General features: G+C 47.8%; 1 protein-coding gene across 1 annotated transcript in view; it reads left to right on the top strand.

The window, feature by feature from the left end:
* The window catches only part of PRKCA (protein kinase C alpha), a 368337-nt gene that overhangs the window by 150492 nt on the left and 196459 nt on the right, over positions 1–21386 (top strand). The window contains exon 3 of the mRNA XM_004275403.4: positions 1676–1758. Coding sequence (XP_004275451.1) covers positions 1676–1758 — 83 coding nt within the window. The remainder of the gene's footprint in view (positions 1–1675; positions 1759–21386) is intronic.

The raw sequence follows: 21386 nt of genomic DNA, 5'->3' as shown, positions 1-21386 counted from the left end.
GTCCCATCAGTTCTTCGATTTCCCTGACGTCTCTTACCTCCATCTCTTACACACTGAATAGTGCTGGGTGATCACTTTCATCCCCCGACTATACAGTGGGCTTCCGCGGGCCCTTACGGCCTGATCTGTTCAGTGTATTCTTGCCGCAGCACCATTGGCCCTTCAGAAGCCCCGCTTTTGTCTGTTTATCTGGCTCACACCTTTCGGGGCTGCCCGTGCCCCTCACAAATATCCTGAATGTCTTACTCGCCCCTAAGTGCGCCCTTAGTTTTAGGGTCTTGGCTCTGGGCAAACCTGCCAGCCTCTCCCACCCTCCCCTGGGCCTGACCCTCTTCAGCTGGCTTTATCTACTGACACATGTGCAGGAAGGTGCACTGCTGGTGTCACTTGTGGGAGTAGCCGAGAGCTGGGAACCTGGGAATTTCCAGCCTGCCTTCACTAAAGACTAAGGACTCACCCAGTATTTCTGAGGGAGTATTGTTTTTTAGCGTGCTGTTCAGCAAAGAACAACAGAGTAGTGGGTTATGCCCTTTGGAGCTGAACCGGAAGCTTTTAAGGAAGGGTGACCTCGATCATTTATTTTTTTTGTATCCTCCATGTTATACTTTTCATAAAAATCTTAGGTTACTTACTAATTCCTGTAACTAATGATTCAGTTACTGATTCATCTTCGGGAATACTCACCAAACCATGCTGAGTTTGGGAAACGCTTTGTGTCGTGGATTTGGTAGATTTGCGGGTCCCCTCCCAGCTAGTGCTGAGCAGGCATATACAAGAGGGGTGTGAGGTTGCACCCTAGCTTTTCTGCACTTCAGAGGGCTGTTTTCTGTAGGTTGGGTTTGTGTCTTCAGGAGTTCTTGACGTTCAGAACTCTTCTAAGGAAGTGCTGCATCCACAGTTGGGGATATACACGTATTATTTATAATAAATTATTCTCTAATAGGGTCTAGTGTTTATCAGTGTTTACACACCTCTGTGTTGGTGGAGGAGAGTGCACAGTAATTTACGTGGTGCTTCCTGGTTTATACCTTGGCAGAACCGTCTTACAATCCCTAGCCCTTCCCCTCAGCTTTAGAGAAGAGGAACTAAGGTTTCGGTCTCCCGGGGCCCTGTGCATGCTGGCATCTTGTGGTTCTGTTATGTAGGAGTCCAGTCAGTACCAAATGTGGGGACTTCCCTGGTGGCTCAGTGATTAAGAATCCGCCTGCCCATGCAGGGGACACAGGTTCTAGCCCTGGTCCGGGAAGATCCCACATGCCGCAGAGCAACTAAGGCCGCAAGCCACAACTACTGAAGCCCGTGCGCCACAACTGCTGAGCCTGTGAGCCACAACTGCTGAAGCCCACATGCCTGTGGCCCCGTGCTCCACAATGAGAAGCCCACACACCACGACGAAGAGTAGCCCCTGCTCACTGCAACTAGAGAAAGCCCGTGTGCAGCAACGAAGACCCAACACAGCCAAAAATAAATAATAAATAAATAAATTTATTAGAAAAACCCCAAAAACCAAATGTGGCTGAGTCTTGAATGAAATGCCTTCTGATTACTGTTGATGAGATTCTTTCTGTAGTGAAATTAACTTGACTTATGACAGCATGTAGCGCTGTTTGGAAAACAAAGCTCTGTATATTCAGTCTAGACTTCACTAATTTTAGTTTTCTTCTCTCTCCACCAGTTTGCTGTTTTGTGGTTCACAAGAGGTGCCATGAATTTGTTACTTTCTCTTGTCCGGGTGCAGATAAAGGACCCGACACTGATGTAAGTAGCCTGGAAACGACTGTTTTATGTTGATGAGGGTGTTTCCGAGTTTGACGTTCTTAATGGCTGAGCTGCTGTTGTCCTGGCACACACTGTTAATGGGAAGACTCACCAGTTCGTTTCATATGACTTTGGCTTTTACTAATGAATAGATTTACAGTCCTTTTGAACCCTGGCAGGACCATCCCGGGCTCAGAGGAGAATCTCCTGTTAACCTTGTTGGTCCTCTTCAGCTCTGGGTGGCACAGTAGCTAAGTCTACCGGATTTATAGTGGTAGCTTTCCCAAACACAAGGCAGTTTATTCTGGAAAATGTTGACACATTTTACAGTGAACATAAATCGCCCTTCAGTTTATTTGTAAGGTCGATTAGCTAGTAGGGCTCTCATGCTTTTGGCCGATGTAACAAACTGTCCCTAGTTGGTTTCATGGGATCCTTGCTGCCTTTCATTAGGTATTATAAATGCTCCTGGTGACTTGAATAATTCAGCGTCTGTTTCCCTGGACAAATGATCTCTGAAACTGCCCACATGTGAATACCTCATCTCTCTGATTTGTGACCTGACTCTGCCTGTCTCTGCTGAGTCTCTCCGTTGCATCCCTTGTTGGCTGAAAAGCGGGGTTGGCAGAGCAGAGTGGGAGTTTGGGGGCGGGGAAAGCACCAGTGCCTAAAATACATCCAGTGGAGGGGAACTTGAGCTGTTACATGGAAAGTCATGTTTTTAACTGAAAAAAAAAATTGCAGGGTAGGCCCGGGAGAGTAGGCATTTCTGGGTGGCGTGTGCTGCGCCCCTTTGGCCACTAATACTGAAATGATTTGCTCCAAGTGATTCCTACCTTTGGTGCTTGTTCTCATTGTTCTGGGTGGTTTTTGTGGTTTTTTGGGTTTTGTTTTTTTAAGGCATTCCGAGTGGATCATCTTGCCTTGAGGGAGATTACAGAGGTAGAAGAAAAGAAGTTAGAGGCCAGGAGAGAGCTCTGAGGAGCCCCATCCTGCAGATCGGGTGGGAGAGGAAGGAAGGGGGCCGGGAGAGGCCAGCAGGTGAGAGGCCAAGTTCACGATTCCCGAAAGGGCCTGTCGGCCAGCTCTGATCGCATCTGTGATCTTACTCTGAATCCTCTGTTGGCTCCTGATATTCCGCGTACATGGTAACACACATCCGGATTCGCACAGGACAGACTTGCTCACCTCGGGGAGCCTTGGTTGGTGCCTGTTTATGCCTGTTAACTATCTTCAGCAGCTCCTTTCCCGCTCAGAATTTTTTTTTTAAACATCTTTATTGGACTATAATTGCTTTACAATGGTGTGTTAGCTTCTGCTTTATAACAAAGTGAATCAGTTATACATATACATATGTTCCCATATCCCTTCCCTCTTGCGTCTCCCTCCCACCCTCCCTATCCCACCCCTCTAGGTGGTCACAAAGCACCGAGCTGATCTCCCTGTGCCACGCGGCTGCTTCCCACTAGCTATCTACCTTACATTTGGTAGTGTATATATGTCCATGACACTCTCTCACTTTGTCACAGCTTACCCTTCCCCCTCCCCATATCCTCAAGTCCATTCTCTAGTAGGTCTGTGTCTTTATTCCCATCTTACCCCTAGGTTCTTCATGACCTTTATTTTTTTCTTAGATTCCATATATATGTGTTAGCATACGGTATTTGTTTTTCTCTTTCTGACTTACTTCACTCTGTATGACAGACTCTAGGTCTATCCACCTCACTACAAATAATTCAATTTCGTTTCTTTTTATGGCTGAGTAATACTCCATTGTATATATGTGCCACATCTTCTTTATCCATTCATCTAATGATGGACACTTAGGTTGCTTCCATGTCCTGGCTATTGTAAATAGAGCTGCAATGAACATTTTGGTACGTGACTCTTTCTTTTCTTTTTTTTTTTTTTTTTTTTTTGCGGTACGCGGGCCTCTCACTGTTGTGGCCTCTCCCGTTGTAGAGCACAGGCTCAGCGGCCATGGCTCACGGGCCCAGCCACTCCGCGGCATGTGGGATCTTCCCGGACCGGGGCACGAACCCGTGTCCCCTGCATTGGCAGGCGGACTCTCAACCACTGCGCCACCAGGGAAACCCACACAACTCTTTCTGAATTATGGTTTTCTCAGGGTATGTGCCCAGTAGTGAGATTGCTGGTTCGTATGGTAGTTTTATTTGCAGTTTTTTAAGGAACCTCCATATTGTTCTCCATAGTGGCTGTATCAATTTACATTCCCACCAGCAGTGCAAGAGTGTTCCCTTTTCTCCACACCCTCTCCAGCATTTATTGTTTCTAGATTTTTTGATGATGGCCATTCTGACCGGTGTGAGATGATATCTCATTGTAGTTTTGATTTGTATTTCTCTAATGATTAATGATGTTGAGCATTCTTTCATGTGTTTGTTGGCAATCTGTATATCTTCTTTGGAGAAATGTCTATTTAGGTCTTCTGCCCATTGACTTTAGATTAAACTACAAAGCTACAGTAATCAAGACAGTATGGTACTGGCACAAAAACAGAAATATAGATCAGTGGTACAGGATAGAAAGCCCAAAGATAAACCCACGCACATATGGTCACCTTATCTTTGATAAAGGAGGCAAGAATATACAGTGGAGAAAATACAGCCTCTTCAATAAGTGGTGCTGGGAAAACTGGACAGGTACATGTAAAAGTATGAGATTAGAACACTCCCTAACACCATACACAAAAATAAGATCAGAATGAATTAAAGACCTAAATGAAAGGCCAGAAACTATCAAACTCTTAGAGGAAAACATAGGCAGAACACTCTATGACGTAAATCACAGCAAGATCCTTTCTGACCCACCTCCTAGAGAAATGGAAATAAAAACAAAAATAAACAAATGGGACCTAATGAAACTTAAAAGCTTTTGCACAGCAAAGGAAACCATAAACAAGATGAAAAGACAACCCTCAGAATGGGAGAAAATATTTGCAAATGAAGTAACTGACAAAGGATTAATCTCCAAAATTTACAAGCAGCTCATGCAGCTCAATAACAAAAGAACAAACGACCGGCTCAGAATTTTATCCTGTTTTGGCTGATCGCTGTGGCCACCCTCCTCCCAGCCTGGGGCCAGGTGCAGAGCGTTAGCAAAGAGCCTTTCGCTGTGAAGCGTAACAGAAGGCGCCCCTGTGATCCGCCGAGTCCCCCGAGTTCTGCCCCTGCTCATCTTTGTGTGTGTTGACTTGCCTCACATTTTAATATATTCAAAATTTAAGTTACGAGATGAGCTTTTATTGAATCTGAGAGAAAAAGAAGTGGGTGAGCTATTAAAAAGGTACAGAATAATGGGCCAGTCCTGCCTGTCCGATCAAAAAGGGTTGTGCATTCTTTTCCAGGGGACACTTTTGCCTTTGGGTCCTTGGCATCCAGAGACTGTGATTGTGGCTTTCTGGAGCCAGGGTGTGCGATGTGACTTCCGTCTGTGTGCGGGACGGATTTACTTATTGAACAAACCTGCAAGCTTCCCAGACTGAACTCACCAGGGAAGTAGTTGGAAGAGCATGAAGGTATCAGGACATAAAGCTGAGCTGAGGATGGGGAATACATTTTAAAATCATGGGATGATAGAGCTGGAAGGGGTATTAGAGATTTTTCTAGGTTAACTTTATTTTTTAGATGTGGAGACTGAGGCATATTAAAGAAAGAAAATGAAATGAGCTGGGGCAGTGTCCGGTTGCCCTGGAATACCTGGTAGGTTTGTGGCTGATTCTTTCCAGGGTGTTGGTTGTGAAGGGAAGGAGAGAGGGGTCCCTGGCCTGGTCCTGTGGTCAGCAGAGCACGTTGACAACCTGCTACCTGGTTTCATCATTGAAAGTTCTGTTCAGATGTTTAGAAGAGCGCTGATGGGGATGAAAAAGACCAGGTCAAAGGATGGAAGGATCAGGAACAGGGCAATCTAATTTAAAACTACCCCAAGCGTTTGTTCCCTGAAAATTAAAGAAATTCAAGCTTTTTTCAAACCGCAGTGTCTGTGCACTGGGCTCAGTGGACCCCAGAGCATCCACAGGGGGGGCGAGGGAAGCCACAAATCTTGTGAAATCCACAGAGACTGTACCCGCTTTGCCATCTTCAAGAGGAAAGGAACGGAAAATAATGAAAAATAACCTAGTGGTACCCGGATTACAGGAACCAGATGCGAAGGGAGTTAAACATTCTTTTGGGGCTTCCCTGGTGGCGCAGTGGTTGGGAGTCCGCCTGCCGATGAAGGGGACATGGGTTCATGCCCCGGTCCAGGAAGATCCCACATGCCGCGGAGCGCCTGTGCCTGTGAGCCATGGCCGCTGGGCCTGCGCGTCCGGAGCCTGTGCTCCACAATGGGAGAGGCCACAACAGTGAGAAGCCCACGTACCGCAAAAAAGGAAAAACAAACAAACAAAACATTCTTTTGAGCAGACATAGTCTTCACGTCTCAAGGAGCAGTCTGGTGGGAAGGATGCAGAAGTGCAGGGAACCTTGAGAAGAGGCTTCTGGGTTCAGTGGAAGGACCCTTCCCCCCCCCCGCCCCCCCAAAACCCCTCAGGCCATTCTCCCAGCCTCCCCACCCCCTCTGGACGAGCAGTGTTCTCTGGCCAGAAATTCCCTCCCAGCATATCTACACACAAAAGCCATGATTTTTGAGACTTTAAGCGCAAGCCCGTGCACCCGAGGGGAAAAGAAGAGGGAAGCCTTTCAAAGATGCTGACGCGCGAGGTTGGCTGGTTCGCTTGCTGATGCTGCGGGTCCCCAGAGCCCGGCCTCACAGCTGGGTGCGGGCATGCGGAGCCGCGGCCGGGCCCAGGACGAGCAGCGCACGCCTCACCTCACCTTGCGAGGGCGCTTTGAGTTGGTGCAGAATTGCGGCCTGCAGGTGTGCACCCTCAGAATGCAGCTCGGGGCCGTGCCCAGCACCCCTGCCCTGCGTCCAGGATTTTGTGAGAGGGTCCGCGTTTAGAAATAGCTCTTCTCGCCCTCCCCGCGCCCAAATTTAGACTGGAGCCAGGCCACGGCAGGTGGAGGGGGGAGTGTCACCTCGTTTGGCTTGGGGGCAGCGAGCCCTGTGACTTCGTTCTTCCGAAGGGACCAGAGTGCCCTTCTTCCTTCCGCTGCCGCTGGCCACCTGCCTTGATGGTTGTCCCGTCCGTGCTCTGCCCGGGCTGCGGTGAGGCCGGCCGGGCTGGGTTTGAGGGGGCCGGCTCGTCCTCAGGCCCCTTCCCTGCACTTTTAAAATTTTCAGCTCGAAGCCTTTGTCCTTCAGTCTGGAGCCCCTCCCTGTCCTTAGGACAACCTCTGTCCCTCGAGAATTGTGTCTCCTTGTGATTCCCCTCCTGCCAGAGGGAACACGAGGTACCTGGGTTTCCAGGGTGTGTGCACATGCTTCTGTGCGTGTGTATTAGCACTTTAAATCCTTGTTTTCCATACGTTGTTTTCTCCGCCTTCAGTGAGAAAAGCCACGAAGCGTCACTTTTAGAGAGAGACTCACACCAATCTCAGTCCTGCTGTGAAAGACCATGTCTGGACTCACCCCGTCAATCTGTAAAAGTGTAGGGAGAGAAGAGTCTTATGTGATGTGTTTAAGATGACACAAGTGCTCAACAACTCTTTAAACGTAATCCTTGGGAGGTTTGCCCTGTGTGCTGGGTATGTGGACATTGGAGAAGGTGGAGGGGGGTCTCTTGAAAGGCTTCAAGCCCTGGAGGTCACGAGCTTCCCGGAGTTTGGTCTGCATTTAGTGTAGTCTCCCTGCCTTTATTCACCTGACGCATCCTCACCGGCCGGTGCCCCTGGCCTGTCCGGGGAGAAACGATTCCTGAAGGGCTTTGCTCTTCTTGTATCTGAGCCGTCCAATTGAGTCGAATTCAGGGGATTTAAAAACAACCTCCGGGGTCATTACTGAAGCTTCCCGGGTTGGGGGGAGCCTCCTCTGTGCAGGTGGCATTGGGAGGTGGCTGCAGCCGTCTGCATGTTTGCAAGAGCACAAGTGAGGAGATGAACCGACTTGTTACAGGGCAGGGAAGCCTGCTTCTGATCTGGGTGCCCCTTCACGTCTGTGAAGCCCGTGAAACCGAGCCATCTGAAGAAGCTGAGCGCATCGACCATAAATGACTGACTCACAGCCAAAAATGGGACCCAGTGCACAGCTTGCCGCAGAGCCGGAGCAGCCTCCGGAGGGAGCTGGACCCCGTGGGCAGCCGTGTGTCCCGAGAACTGAGCTGCCTGCTTTGCCTTTTGACAGCCTGCGAATTCTCTTGTTCTCAAGTTCTTCTCAGTGTCGTAGAAACTGAGCAGAGGAAAAAAGACTGCTAAGTTGTTTAAATTTCAGCCTTTCAAAGCTGCATTTATAACAAAACTAGAAACATGTAAAATAAATCTAGAAATAAATTTACTTAGTGGATCTTCTGTTTTCTGAAAGTGTGCTTTTACATGTAATAGGGAAATAGGACCATTGTGTGAGAAAAACCCTGTTATACCCCAGACATTTTTTACATTCCTGAACCAACAAAATGATTTGTAAAAAGTGCAGGCGCTAAAAAGTGGCATTTAAAATTCATCAGAGGTACTTCCCAGGTGGCGCAGTGGTTAAGAATCCACCTGCCAATGCAGGGGACACGGGTTCGAGCCCTGGTCCAGGAAGATCCCACATGCTGCGGAGCAACTCTGCTTGTGCGCCACAAGTACTGAGCCTGCGCTCTAGAGCCCGTGAGCCACAACTGCTGACCCCGTGTGCTCTAGGGCCTGTGAGCCACAACTACTGAGCCTACACGCCACAACTGCTGAAGCCTGTGTGCTCTAGGGCCCGTGCTCCGCAACAAGAGAAGCCACTGCAACAAAGAGCAGCCCCTGCTCCCTGCAACCAGAGAAAGCCCTATGCACAGCAATGGAGACCCAACACGGTGAAAAATTTTTAAGAAAAAAGGAAGTAACGAGAAAGATTTCCCTCCCTTTCAAAAAAAATAAATGAATAAAATGCAGCAGAGTGAGGTAAAGAGAGTCTCAGAGAAGGAACTGGGAGCCCTGCCCTGCCGAGTCACCGAAAACCTTTCTAGGTCGTGGTTTTCTTACTCATCAATAGGGAGATTGAACTTGGTGATCTTTACAGTTGTCTTCAGCCCTAAATAATATTCTGTCCCCTAAATGTTTATCGAGGGCTTCAAGCTGTGAAGATAAAAAGGTGATGGACAGGTCCTGCCCTCCCAGTGCATCCTCTCTGATGCAAGGATGCAGATCCTCACGCTGTAAGGTTGCATGTGACGGCTGCCATCAGCGGGGGAAGAAATAAGCTCCTGTTGAGTTTGAGTGGAGGGGAGAGTGCATCTCATGGAAGAATGAGGGAAGGCTTCCTGAAGGTGGTGACATTTTTAAGATTTATTTCAATTTTTTTTTCAAAATGTTCTTTTAAAAACAAGTAGACCAGTATTTTTCTGTTTCTCCTGCTGGCTTAAGGGAGTTCATCCCTCACCCAATGCTGCTACTCAGTGGTGTGTAAACGCAGGTGACACATCCTTGCAAGGGGACCCGTTAAAAGAGCACAGGCCAGGGCTGCCCTGGTGGCGCAGTGGTTGAGAGTCCGCCTGCTGATGCAGGGGACGCGGGTTCGTGCCCCGGTCCGGGAAGATCCCACATGCCGCGGAGTGGCTGGGCCCGTGAGCCATGGCCGCTGAGCCTGCGCGTCCAGAGCCTGTGCTCCGCAACGGGAGAGGCCACAACAGTGAGAGGCCCGTGTACAGCAAAAAAAAAATAATAAAAATAAAAAAATAAAAGAGCACAGGCCAGAGAGACCCGCCATGTTCTGCAGATCCTGGTGAGAACCCCCAGGTGAACCTCTGAGTGGAAGCCTCGCTGGTCCTGAAACCCTGCTCTGCACTCCTCACGTGCCGTGCTGCCACGGGAAACCTGGAAAAGAAGTTATTTCGGGGAAGCAAACCCAACCCCAAGCTCCCGTGCTAATTCTGTGCTTCAGTGGGTGGGTTATTTTATGTACCAGATTCACAGTCACAGAAGTGTTTCCTACAAGGGAAGGGACTCCGGCTACTTTTGCACCAAATTAATTTAGCTGAGAATTAAAAATAGCCTCCAACACTTGCATGCCCACCTGCAGTTCTGATGCGCTACGGGGGCCGTGGGGGGTGGGGCGTCCGTCCTCTTGATGCGCCAGTGAGAAGAGGGGGTGTGTGTGGTGTGAAGATAGAGAAGGTGCCCTGTGCGGGAACCAGGGGGCCAGGAGACCTGTTCTTGAGAGGGTCACCCCGGGGGCTTTTCAGCTTAATCCAATGGCTGGAGTTGCCACTGCGCGAATGTCTTTGGAACTCTATGCTCAGAATGGCACATGTGGCCAGCAGCTCATTCTTTTCAGAATCTCTCCTCTTGCCTGCGCCCCGTCAGCCTTTGAGAGTGTGGTGGATTGTTTAGGGGAAGCAGCCAAAAGCCCAGTGGAGCCACATCTGAAAAAGGGGTGTGATTAAGGTGAGTGGTACCATTTTTGGTCAGAAAGGGGGTAAGATGATAAGGTAGACGGTGATTTTCTTGGGAAAATTATAAACTGTCTCTGACATCAGACTTGAAAAGTGACGTTTGTGCCTGAAGCGTGGAAAGCACGTAGGAATCGTTGCGTAGCTTCTCACGGACACTTTTAGTTAATACCCAGATTCTAGAAAACTGTTGTCTACCTCGACGGTCATGCCTACACAGTGCATTATTCATGGGGCCGTCCTCTGTCATCTCCCTTTGGAAACCAACAGCCCGGTGCAGAGCCTGGCACAGAATGGGTGCACAAAGAATAGTTATTGAACCAGAGAATGAGTGGATGAAGGTCTGATAACCTAATTTGGTCACCAGTTGTATTTACACGATCTTGAAATACTTGGCTAGTTTTAGCTACGCGTGAGATTGTTACTGACCTTGCCCAGAGCTTAGGAATGGATGTTTCATCAGCGTTATTATGTCACCTCGCAGGGTGGAAGCCACGCCTGATGGGCTTTCCTTCTCTTTACAGTAGTCATTTCAAACCATGGTCTCAGCTATTTGGAGGTGAGTTTAAAAAATGGTGGATTTGGACAATAGCTTTTGACTGACTGGGGTCAGAAATTGGTGTGAAGGCTTCCTTATTTTTTCTGACCCATACCAAGTGACTTAGTAATATCAGTTCATGACGTACAAACAACCAGATTAACCCGTGCCTGAGAACGGGAGTTGGGGCCACTTGTGGCTCAGATCATTGGCAGCTCAGAGCTAGAAGTTCTGCTCCACAATCATGGCATCTTGGTGATGGTACCTGACGTGTACTTAGCGTCTCTGTGTCTGGTGCTTTTTCTGCTCTTATTTGTAATCGTTAAACGGTCCTTGAGCGTTTATTTCATGCCAGGTGCTATGAGATGCAAAGGTTAAAAAAAAAACCATGGTCTTTGTCTTCAAGTAGCTCATCCTTAGTGGGAAGTCATACCTATGAATCAACATGCTTATTTATTCAGATGATTACTTCCGTGGATAACCCACATAAATGCACACGTTATTATCTTCATTGTACAGATGTGAAAATGGAGGCTCGGGGGTTAAGCGACCTGCCGGAGTCCAGCAGTAAGTGGTGAGCTTTGACCCAGGTCTGTCTGCTTCCAACCCTGTTCTTTCCCTGGTGCCTCATGGTTGGTTAGTAAAAGCCAGCTTCAGGGGCAGGCTTTCTGTTGGCGAAGGCTCTGTTTTGGGGGTCGGGGTCTGGGGTCAGTGTGTCTATGAGAAATCTCAAAACAGTAAGAAACTCGAGATGATAAAATCCCAAGGTGTTAACAGTAAAAGTATTCGCCAAGAGGACTGCCAGTGCCCACTAGTGAAGCCTACAGCATGTGATGGGACCAGGTGAGAGCCCGGCCATTTGGAGACTTGGTTCTGTTCTCAAGGAAACGGGAAGGTAGGGCTTCCCAGGACCCTGGGTTTCTGGAAAGATTCAATGCAAGCGGCTTCACCCTAAGCTGAGAGCCGGCCCAGAGGGATTTGTTTGTTCCTGGATTTTAATGAGTCATCTTTGTTGAGCCAAAGGAGGAGCCCCATTCCATTAGCTGGTACCTTCCTCACCTCGGCTCTGCTTTTGCTGTTTAATAACTTGCCGGTGGGAGACTCAGGAGAAGTCTGTGGACAGAAAGAAGTGCATTTCCTAGGGGACAGGGCAGGAAGGAAGATGGAGGGTTTTCTAGTTAGCATTGTCACTGTGACATTTCTTTCTTTACAGTGAGAGCAAGGGTCCAAAACAATGACAACAGTCAGTGAACCTCCTTAGTAGGAATTCTGTCCAGGCCTTCGACAGTGGCCGAGAGAGATGGAACCAGCGGGAGAGTCGCTTTGCTGACAGCTGTTTATACTGTGTTGCCCCAGAAGCTGTGAGCAAACGCCCTCGATCATAGTCTGTTATGAGCCGGAGGTGAGATGGACAGAGGGAAGGTCAGCTGTTCTAGTCATTTCGCTTCATTCCACATCTCTTTATTTTTATAATCCAGCCTGTTCCCAAAACGCATTTATTTTGAGACTGACAGTCCAAGGGTGGAGAGCCAGGTTCTAAGAAGAACGTCATCACCATGACACGACCGCGCCTCTCTTCTGCTTCACATTTTCCCAGGGTTTCTACAGGGTCACACACGACAACTCCGCTGCCTGTTTGCTGTGGCTGTTGGTTGGTTCCCCTCCACTTTGACCTTTCCAGGGGAGGGTAGCACAGGTTTCTTACATAGTGGTGTCAGTTTTCCAAGAGGGCAAGGCTTAGCGCACTTACACATTATATGTCCTGATGTCTCACGACCAAAGCAAGTCACATGGCCAAGCTCAGGGTCCCTGTGAAGGTAGATTAGTTTGGGGTTCTCCAGAGAAACAGAACTGATAGGCTGTGTATTTGTGTGCACAGGTGTACGTGTGTGTACAGGTGTGGGTGTGCGCACACGGGTGTGTGTGTGTTTCCCACAAAGAGATTTCTTATACAGAACTAGGTCATGAGACGGTGGAGGCTGGCAGGCATTTAAATGTTAATCTCATCCAAAAACACCCTCCCAGAAACACCCAGGATAATGTTTGACCAAATATCTGGGCACCCCATGGTCCAGTGAAGTTAACTAAGCACAGCATTATCCATCGCAGGGGGACAGGGCACAGGTGTGGCCCTGGGAGGGCTGGGCCGCTCGGGCCATTAGCTTAACAGTTTACCACAGGATGACTTATTGTGGTTGTGTTGTGATGTTTTCTTTCCCCGGAACCTCACCCATCTCTGTATTCCCAGTGCCTCGTATGATTTCTGACTCACAGGTGATCATGAACGTGTGTTGCAAGAGTGAATGGAAGAAAAAATGCAGTCTCTGATCCCAAAATAAAATAAATATCTGCAAAATGTTTCAGGAGATTCTCTCAGATCAGTGCCAGCCGTTTCTTGATCTTAAATTAGTCTTCAGGAAGTGAATTTCCTTTAGAAAGTGTTTTTTCTACCTGTGTCGAGAGAATCTTCCACGTTTGAGGAACTTACGCAGGATGCCCATGGCACTGTGCTTTGCTGAACGTATGACCAGGATTTGTAACTTGGTGAACGTTTTTCGGGTTAAATGTTGGTGGGGAAAGAACCTGTTCAAAGGAAGTGCTTGCTTTGTCGACTGCATGTTTTGGATTTGTGTTCCTTGAAGTCACTGCTAATTGTACAGCTAATCTGGAGAGGTTTGTAACAAACCACAGTTCAAGAGGAAGAGAAGTGGTAAAGCTGAGGAGTCAGGAGTCTTTGATTTCTTTCCAGTTTGAACTCAGAGGTGCGTGTCTAAGATATGCCTCGCTGTGCCAGGATAAATAATCCATGCGGAAGTCATAGAGGTTGCTGTTTCATGCTCAGGAGAAATTTGTATTGTTACGAGATTGCTGTATGAAAGAATATTTGGAAATGCACAGCCTACACACTGTTAACAGTGGTTGAGGGTTTTTTTTTTTTTTCATGTCATAAAAATCCCTAAGACAAATACCTTTCAGGAGGCAGTGTGCATGTTGCTTGCTGTCTGTAACCTCAAGTCCCTAGCCTGTCCCTCCCCACCTCTTTTTCAAGGCAGGAAGCTTTGGAGAGTCAACATGGGGTAGAAATTTCATACCTGAAAATGATACTTTCCGTGCAGGAGGGTGATTTTAGGTTTCTAAGATATGAAGCTGTATGATGACTCATTTGTTCTTAAGCAGGTCGTTCTCCCATTACTAAAATTAATCACGAAAGACCAGGGAAGCTTGAACAAGGAGAGTTCACACAGCAGGTCTTACAATTAGAAAGGGAGGCCTCTTTCCTTCTGCATTTGCGAAGGTTGAATGGTGCACCAGGTTTTAGGTAATTCATGTTAATCAGGGCTTTTTTTTTCATTACAAATCTGTAATTTAGAGTAACTGAAGGTACAGAGCTGGAAGCGAGGAAGAAAAGTGACAAGTAGAAAATTTAAAAAGGAATCGGGTGCATGTGTGAAGCAGACCTTCCTGCAAGTCCACATGCCCACCGTCTGCTTGGAGCTACGTGCTTTGGTTTGGTCATATTCTCACTTACTAAACACCTGGTCATCCAGGAGCCCAAGGATGGGAGAGTCCGATGAAATAACCTCTGGAAATGCGTGCAGTTTGCCAAAGAGCATCTTGCTGTGTCCGCTCACGTCTGCTCCTGTCCCCTCCAGTTTCTCCCCTAGGCAGCATCCCCAGTGGTGTTTGGCAGGTATCAGGCAGATCACATCATTGCATTGCTCTTTCCACACCCTGCAGTAGCCTTCCTTGACCTTTACAGTGAAATGCAAACGTCTTACTCTGGTCAACAAAGCCGGTGATGACTGGGTCTGGTTCCTGTCCACCTCACGGACAGGACAGGCTAATAAGCTAATTTGCACCTGAGGGCTTTAGCACTGGTGGATTCTTGTGCCCGGACCTTCACGATGCTCATTGATACCATAGCGGTCTCTGCTCAGGTGACTCCACAGAGAGGCCTCTTCAGCTCCCACCCTCCCCTCTCCATTGTCCATTAGCGTGTCCTCCTTATGTGCCTTTGATGGTCCTTGTCACCCGGGAAACCGTGCTATGTATTTGTCACTTGACTGCTGTCTGTCTCTTCCCCCAGCATGAAGCATCGTGCAAGCAGGGCTGTCGTCTCACTCACTCTTCTATTTGACTTAGAACTGTGTCTGCCACGTACTAAGTGCTCAGTTAATATTTGTTGCCCAGATGAATGTATGTGACTTTTACAAGAGAGATGAAAAAATCTTACAGGGTTTTGTTTGTTTCCTTCCGATAATGTAACTAAAAGGAACTGTCCTAGGATCGTGGAGATTTTTCCTTTTCTGTGACTATAATGCCATACCGTATGATAGTTAGCTGGCCATGCCAGGTGAGCCTGAGGCCTACTGTGTGATTGCACGTATCTCCCTGACAACGAAAAAAGCATGTTCCTCATAATCTTAACGTTAGGACTCTGTGCTCTATAAAATTCATTCGAAAATAAAATGTATACGATCAGTCTTACTGAAGCAGAATACCCAGTTACCCACCAGATTCTGAATGTCAGCCATTCTAGATCACTACCATAAGTCTTGAATTTGAAACCTTGAGAATAATTTATACCTAATAGGATCTTAACGTTGAAGGTTAGGGTGTGGCTGTATATTGGCTTGAGCGCAGCGTCCTCTTAGATTTCCCTCTGCAGTCGTCAGTTTCTTTTACTGACAGTCTTGTGGGCGGTGGGGAGTCGTTAAGTCAATTGTGATACATCCGTGCAGTAGCAGAGGTGCAGCCGTTAAGAAGGAGATTATAAAGACATGAAGATGCTTGTGTGATGCTCCGTGCAAAAGCTTAACGTGAAGGTATTGCTGTGGTTATAGGACTGGGACCGAATTTACGTGCGGAGGGGCAGGGGCTACAAAGGACCCTGGGAAACCGAAATCATGATCATTTGATTTTTAAGATGATTCGACATAGATTATTTTTCTGGATTTAATCTTGTTGGAATAGTACAATTTTTGAAAAGCTCTAATTGGCATATTTGCCCCCTCTCGAATCTCATCCACGAAATTCTTTTGAAATGTGACCAGGTGCTGTGGTCTCCCAGGACGTCACCTGAATGGAGCAGACCCACCCACCTGAGAATAATTCTATGCCCAGCAGTGTGCTGGCAGAGCTGTTTGCTGCAGACGTCTGGGCTGCCACGGGCTAAGTGTATCCATTTGCAACACGGGTAATAGAAAACCTGGCCAAGCAATGGTTTGAACTAAATAGGGGTTTTGTTCTCATGTAACAAAATGTCTGGACTGGGAAGTCTGGGGCTCACGTGGCATCTCCAGGATTCCATAAGGACCCAGCCTTTCAGTTCAGCCTTCTTATCGTGCGGCTTTCGTCCTTTCATCCTCATCTTTGTTGTCCTGGTTGTAAGACGGCTGCTCCATCACCATCCCTTCCAGGTTCCACGCAGGAGGAGAGAGAAGGGTGAAGGGCAAAGCACAGATGCCTGTTGAGTCTACTCCCTTTTAAAGGATTCCCCATGAAACCCAATCTGACCACCTCATTTACATCCTGTTGGCCGGAACTGTATCACACAGCCACTCCTACTTGGAAAACCGTGGGAGTTTTATTTTGTTTTGTTTGAAGCTGCGGGTGTATTTCTGCCCAGAGCAAGGTCAAGGTAGTTCAGTAACAAAGAAGAGGAGAATGAATATCGGATAGGCAGGTAACAGTGGATTCTGTGTTGAAGTTGCCGGGGGTACGTTGCCTTCTAGACGTAACTGCCTTCACCACCCGGGGTGCGACGCGCCCTTTTCTGTACCACTGTTGCTATGACTTTATCTCGGTGGTACAGGAAGGCTTCTGTTATGGACATGGTGTCATGAGGGGTTTTCAGATACAGTCGAATTAACTGAGTTTCTTGATCTGTTGATGATAGGAAAAGGAGACAGGAATGAGGAAGTCTTGTGATAAGTTCTTTTTTTTTAGCAAGACTTTTCTGAAAAACAAAACAAAACTTGTTCTTTCTGTTGGTGACAGTACTTCTAAGTTATCTTGTGAGGGGCATTTTTTGTTTTGATAATGAAATATTTTGAGATTCCATAATTGTGTTGATTCAGTCATAATATTCTTGTTACATAGTAGTTGCTGCTAGTGAATAATAAGGGTTGATTGAAGCAGAGAGGGTATACCAGTTGCTCACTGTTCATGGAAGCAGCTTCGGTCATTCAGAGCAGCAACAGCATCCTCCATAGGTACCAGACATCGTTTGGAGTATGAAGTGTGGGATGGACAGCAGGTATTGAGGAAGGTGTTGAGAAACTGGGATGAGCAGGAAACCACAGGACAGAGACCCGAAAAGCAGTCAGGAATGTTCAGCATGAAGTCAGGGGTAGGTTGTAGGCGTTGATGAGCAGTGGCTTCTAGCCTAGAAAGAAGGGTGGGCTTATCTTTGGAACTCCAAGGGACCGACCCGCCCCGATGACTAGGTGTTATAAGGCAGAGTGGAGTGTAAACTCCAAGAAGAACTTCCAAGGAGCGGACGTTACTAACCATAGGAGAGGGACCTCAGGACGGGGGAGCCCCAAGAAGGGTAACCGAGGGCTGCGTGTCACGTTCTTCCGAAGGAGCGGTGATGGCTCCCATGCATGCTCTAGAGTTTGCGGTGAGACTTGGGAGGATGCTGGGTTTTCTCTCTGGAATGCCTTCCCCCATGGCGCCCGGCCAGTCCCTAGTCTTCCTGTGAGGACCACACAGGGCATCTCTTCTCTCAGAGCCTTTTCCCGACCATCCTTTCTGTCTCCATGGACTCCCCCCCGCCCCCTGCCCCATACTCAGCTGCTCCTTTAGTTCCCCTGCACATCCCTCGCTGGAGACACTCACAACCCTGTGCTGTCATTGTCTCTCCCCGTAGGTGGCTGTCCCTTGAGGGCAAAGCCACTTTCACCTTCCTGTCTTCTGTGCTTACCCAGAATCTGGCAGTCTCACTGGCTCTCCAACATTTATTTTATTTCCGCCTCATCCACGAAAGAAAAGCAAACACGAGCAGAGGCTGGTCACGATAGAAGAGGACGGTGTGACGTTTTCTTCTCTCGTGTGTTTATAATGTGATTTAGTTATAACACACACCGCTGTGCGTTGTTTTCAGTGTGTGGCTTGGTAAATTATCTGAAGGGCCTGCTGGAACTCTTGTTTCATAAGATACTTCCCATTTTAATTTTATTGGGGGAAATTATGGGTTTTTGGAGTTTGTTTTTAGCTCGTGAATGAACGTGATTTATTTACCATAGCATTTGAATTATGAGCGTTTCCCTGTTATTACTCCCTGAAAGGTTTGGTCTGTTTCTACTAGAATCTTCTAAGGGAAATTGATGAACCTAGTAACCTAATTCTAGACCTCCTGAACTTTGGCACATGGATGGTATCTATAGTGTTCTGAATCCGTTCCTATCGGACGTTTAAAAATAGTCACGTCATTAGGGAATATGTTCAAGAAAAAAAGATTTTAACCCCAAATCGAATGACCAGATCATTGTTTTTAGTCTCTTAAACTGGGTATGCATTTGGGTAGCAGTTTCTGAAGAGCCTTCTGTACTCTCTTCCTTTCCTTTCCTGTGCGATGCTGCTGTTGTCATGGAAACAGATCTTGGAGTTGCTTTGTTACACAGTGGAAGGGACTCCCTGGTATGGAGAGTTACTGCAGGTCGTATCAACACAGAGCCTTTATTAAGTGTCGTGCTACAGTGCATATTGTATGAAACATGGAGCTCTGTGTTCTTTGGAGCTTACACCAAAGAAGACATAACTCTGACACCCATAAAACACAAAACAAACAGCAGAGTCCTAGCCTCAGGAGCCTTGAAAAAGTACAAGCAGCAGGCACGCATCATTTCTATTGCAGGTGATGTGTTATGTCCGTGGTCAGGACAGGTCATCACTAGACGTCCAGTTAGGGTCAGCTTGTTGAGAAAAGAGGCTTGGGAGGTTTGAGTGGTCCAGGAAAGGAGCAAGCCAGAAGTTAAAAGGATTGTTGGAAATTCCCCACAACCGTTTAGAGGTAGAAATTGGATCCTGAGATGGGAATCAGCTGCCCCTAATAGTTTGAACGCTCGGAGGCCTCCAGGTTGTAAGGTAGCCCCGTCAGGTATCCCGAGAGGGTATTTTGTGTTGTGTTGATTGGGGTCGAGGGGAGTGAAGCAGTCGAAGGAGCGGTGGACTCCCGTGGCCCCGGGTGTTTGTCTCTTGCCTTCTAGCTTCCAGCAAATACCATCACCTCCCTGGGCCTCAGGTTCCTCGATCACCTTTCCATTGGTCATGCTCCCGTCAGTTGTACTGAGGTTGAACTGGGGGCCGATGGCAAAGACCCTTGGCCCCTGTGCTCATTTCCTTCTAAAACTTCAGGTGTCCAGAGTTATTATTTTTAAATGTACTTTTTGCTTGGGCTGCAGAAACAGTTAGCCACACTCTAACGCTAGTATCCTGCACTCTTATTCCTAAGTGACTGCTGATTTCCCAAGAGATTTGCCCCCAGACTTAACAGGAAAAAGTATAAGGATCCCAGTACCACTTGCAACTGCTATTTTAGGCACCCTGAAATTCTCCGGGGTCTGTCATGACCAATTTTGCCGCTTTAAAAAAACCCTGCTGTGGAGTATTTTTTTTAAACTGCAGTGATTGAAAAGTCTCACACCAGGGCATCCCTGGTGCGGTAGGAGACCGGGGCCTTAATTTATGAGATGCTTCAGACGCTGTGTGCCGTGCAGCAGAGTCAGGACTCTTGGGGGACCTGCCCCCTCGATACAAACCAGATTGTAGCTTCAGCTAATTTTGATTTGGAAATTGCCCCCTTAAAAAGAAAAGTCCTAAAAATGTTTGACATTTACAGGATTCTGCAGCAGTTGGCGGTTTCTCTAGCAAGTGTGTTCACAGACCTTGAAAGAATTTGGCGATCGCTAACTCATGTTTTTATATAGTGGAGGAGTACAGATACAGTCCTGCTGGTACACTGTAGTGATGGGTATAGAGAGTATAATGGCTGTCAAAGTCAGAATTCTCATTTTTTTAGTCTATAAACATGTTTTCAGCTTCCAGATATAAACTCATCTATAAGGATAATGGTAGTGCGTGACCACAGAATTGTTTCTCTCATTTCTCAGTTGCTTTTCACTTACTTTTCCTTAATAAGCACTGTCTCTAGGATCTCAAAATATGGTATGAATTGACAAGATGAGGTTCAACCGTTTTTCCTCTGGAAAATTGAAATGCGATTTGACCCCTCTTTTTTGGTTAATCGGGACAGCTAACAGTAAACATCCAATTATGCAGTGACGAATCTCGTCTGGCTCAATCTGTATCCTCTAAGAAGAAGTCCTAAGTTACAAGGCTGTGTTGAAAAGAAGGCCAGTCTGAGACAAATTTAGATTTCATGTGAAGAACAAACTCCTCTCAACTTTATGGATGGACACTGTGTGTGTGAGAAAAGAAACAGGGTCAAGAATTGTTTCATCCCTTTTCTCTGAAAGGCGAGAAAGGAAACGGGGAGACCTGGTTTCTACTTTTAGAGCAGGCGTCAAAATGCTGAACGCTCTTTGAAGTAAAATATTCAAGTGAGGAACGAATGGAGGAACTCAGATTTAGCTCTGAAAAACCCTGCTTGCAACTCATGGCCCCTTTAGCTGCGTTCAGCCTCTCATTCCTCCCTTGGCCGTATCTCAGCTCCCATTATGCATGACTGGGACACGGGGGCTTTCTCTTGGTCTGGACCGGAAAGCCCCTCGAGGTGTCCAGTGGGGAGCCGCCAGGGTCCCGAGGTGGGCATCCTCCCGCTGCTGGCAGACTGGGAGCCCGAGGAGGAGCACAGGCACCAGGCTTGGGAGGAGATGATGGACGTCCCGGGACAGCGGGTGCCCTGGGACCGAGCCGGTGAAGCCGGCTGTGGCAGGACAGAGCACCCACACTTGATGAGCCCCCTCCCCTCCTTTTTTTTGGCTGCTTGCAATTTCTGTGCTTATTTCCTTTTAGTACCATTGAGTGATGTCCCTGAGTCTGTCCCAACTCTGCTAGGCAGAAAGGAGCTCCTGCTGCTAGTGGAGCCCAAAGGAAAGAACTGCATGGGGTGGAGGCGGAGAGCAGGAGGGACTGAAGCGGGAGAGACAGCCCGGAGCAGCATGAAGCTTCGGGCGGACGGCGAGCTCGTGCTTGTGACCTCCTGCAGAAGCTCAGTCCTTACTAGGTATTATATTTTTTAATTACAGAGGGGCTGGGTTAATCCCTTACAGGTGGTTTGTGCTAAACCCCCCGGGGCCCTTTGTAGAGGGAGGAGGGACCAACTGCTCAAAGTGAACTAGAAGGATGCTGCGGGTGTTTCATGATGCCCGGTCTACTGGCCGTAGCAGTGAAAACCATAGCATCTCTTCGGAACTTGGGTGGAATGGTGTGAGCCTGAGTCGGTGGGTCTGTCGTGGGCTGACACGTGTGGGTGACTCACTGAAGAAACAAGTCAGGCCCCCAGAGAAGGCCGAGAACGCTTTTCACTCGTCAGACCCGCTTAGTGGGGCCTTGAGCTCTGCTGCCGGCCCGGGCTGTGGTGTCGGGACCCTTGGCACCGCTTCCGTGTGAATTCTGTCACTGCTTCTGGAAGAGCGGTCTGCTGCC

This window comes from Orcinus orca, chromosome 19, assembly GCF_937001465.1.
Source record: "Orcinus orca chromosome 19, mOrcOrc1.1, whole genome shotgun sequence".
NCBI lineage: Eukaryota > Metazoa > Chordata > Mammalia > Artiodactyla > Delphinidae > Orcinus > Orcinus orca.
Note: the sequence above shows the minus strand (reverse complement) of the source record. Positions and strands in the feature narration are given on the sequence as shown.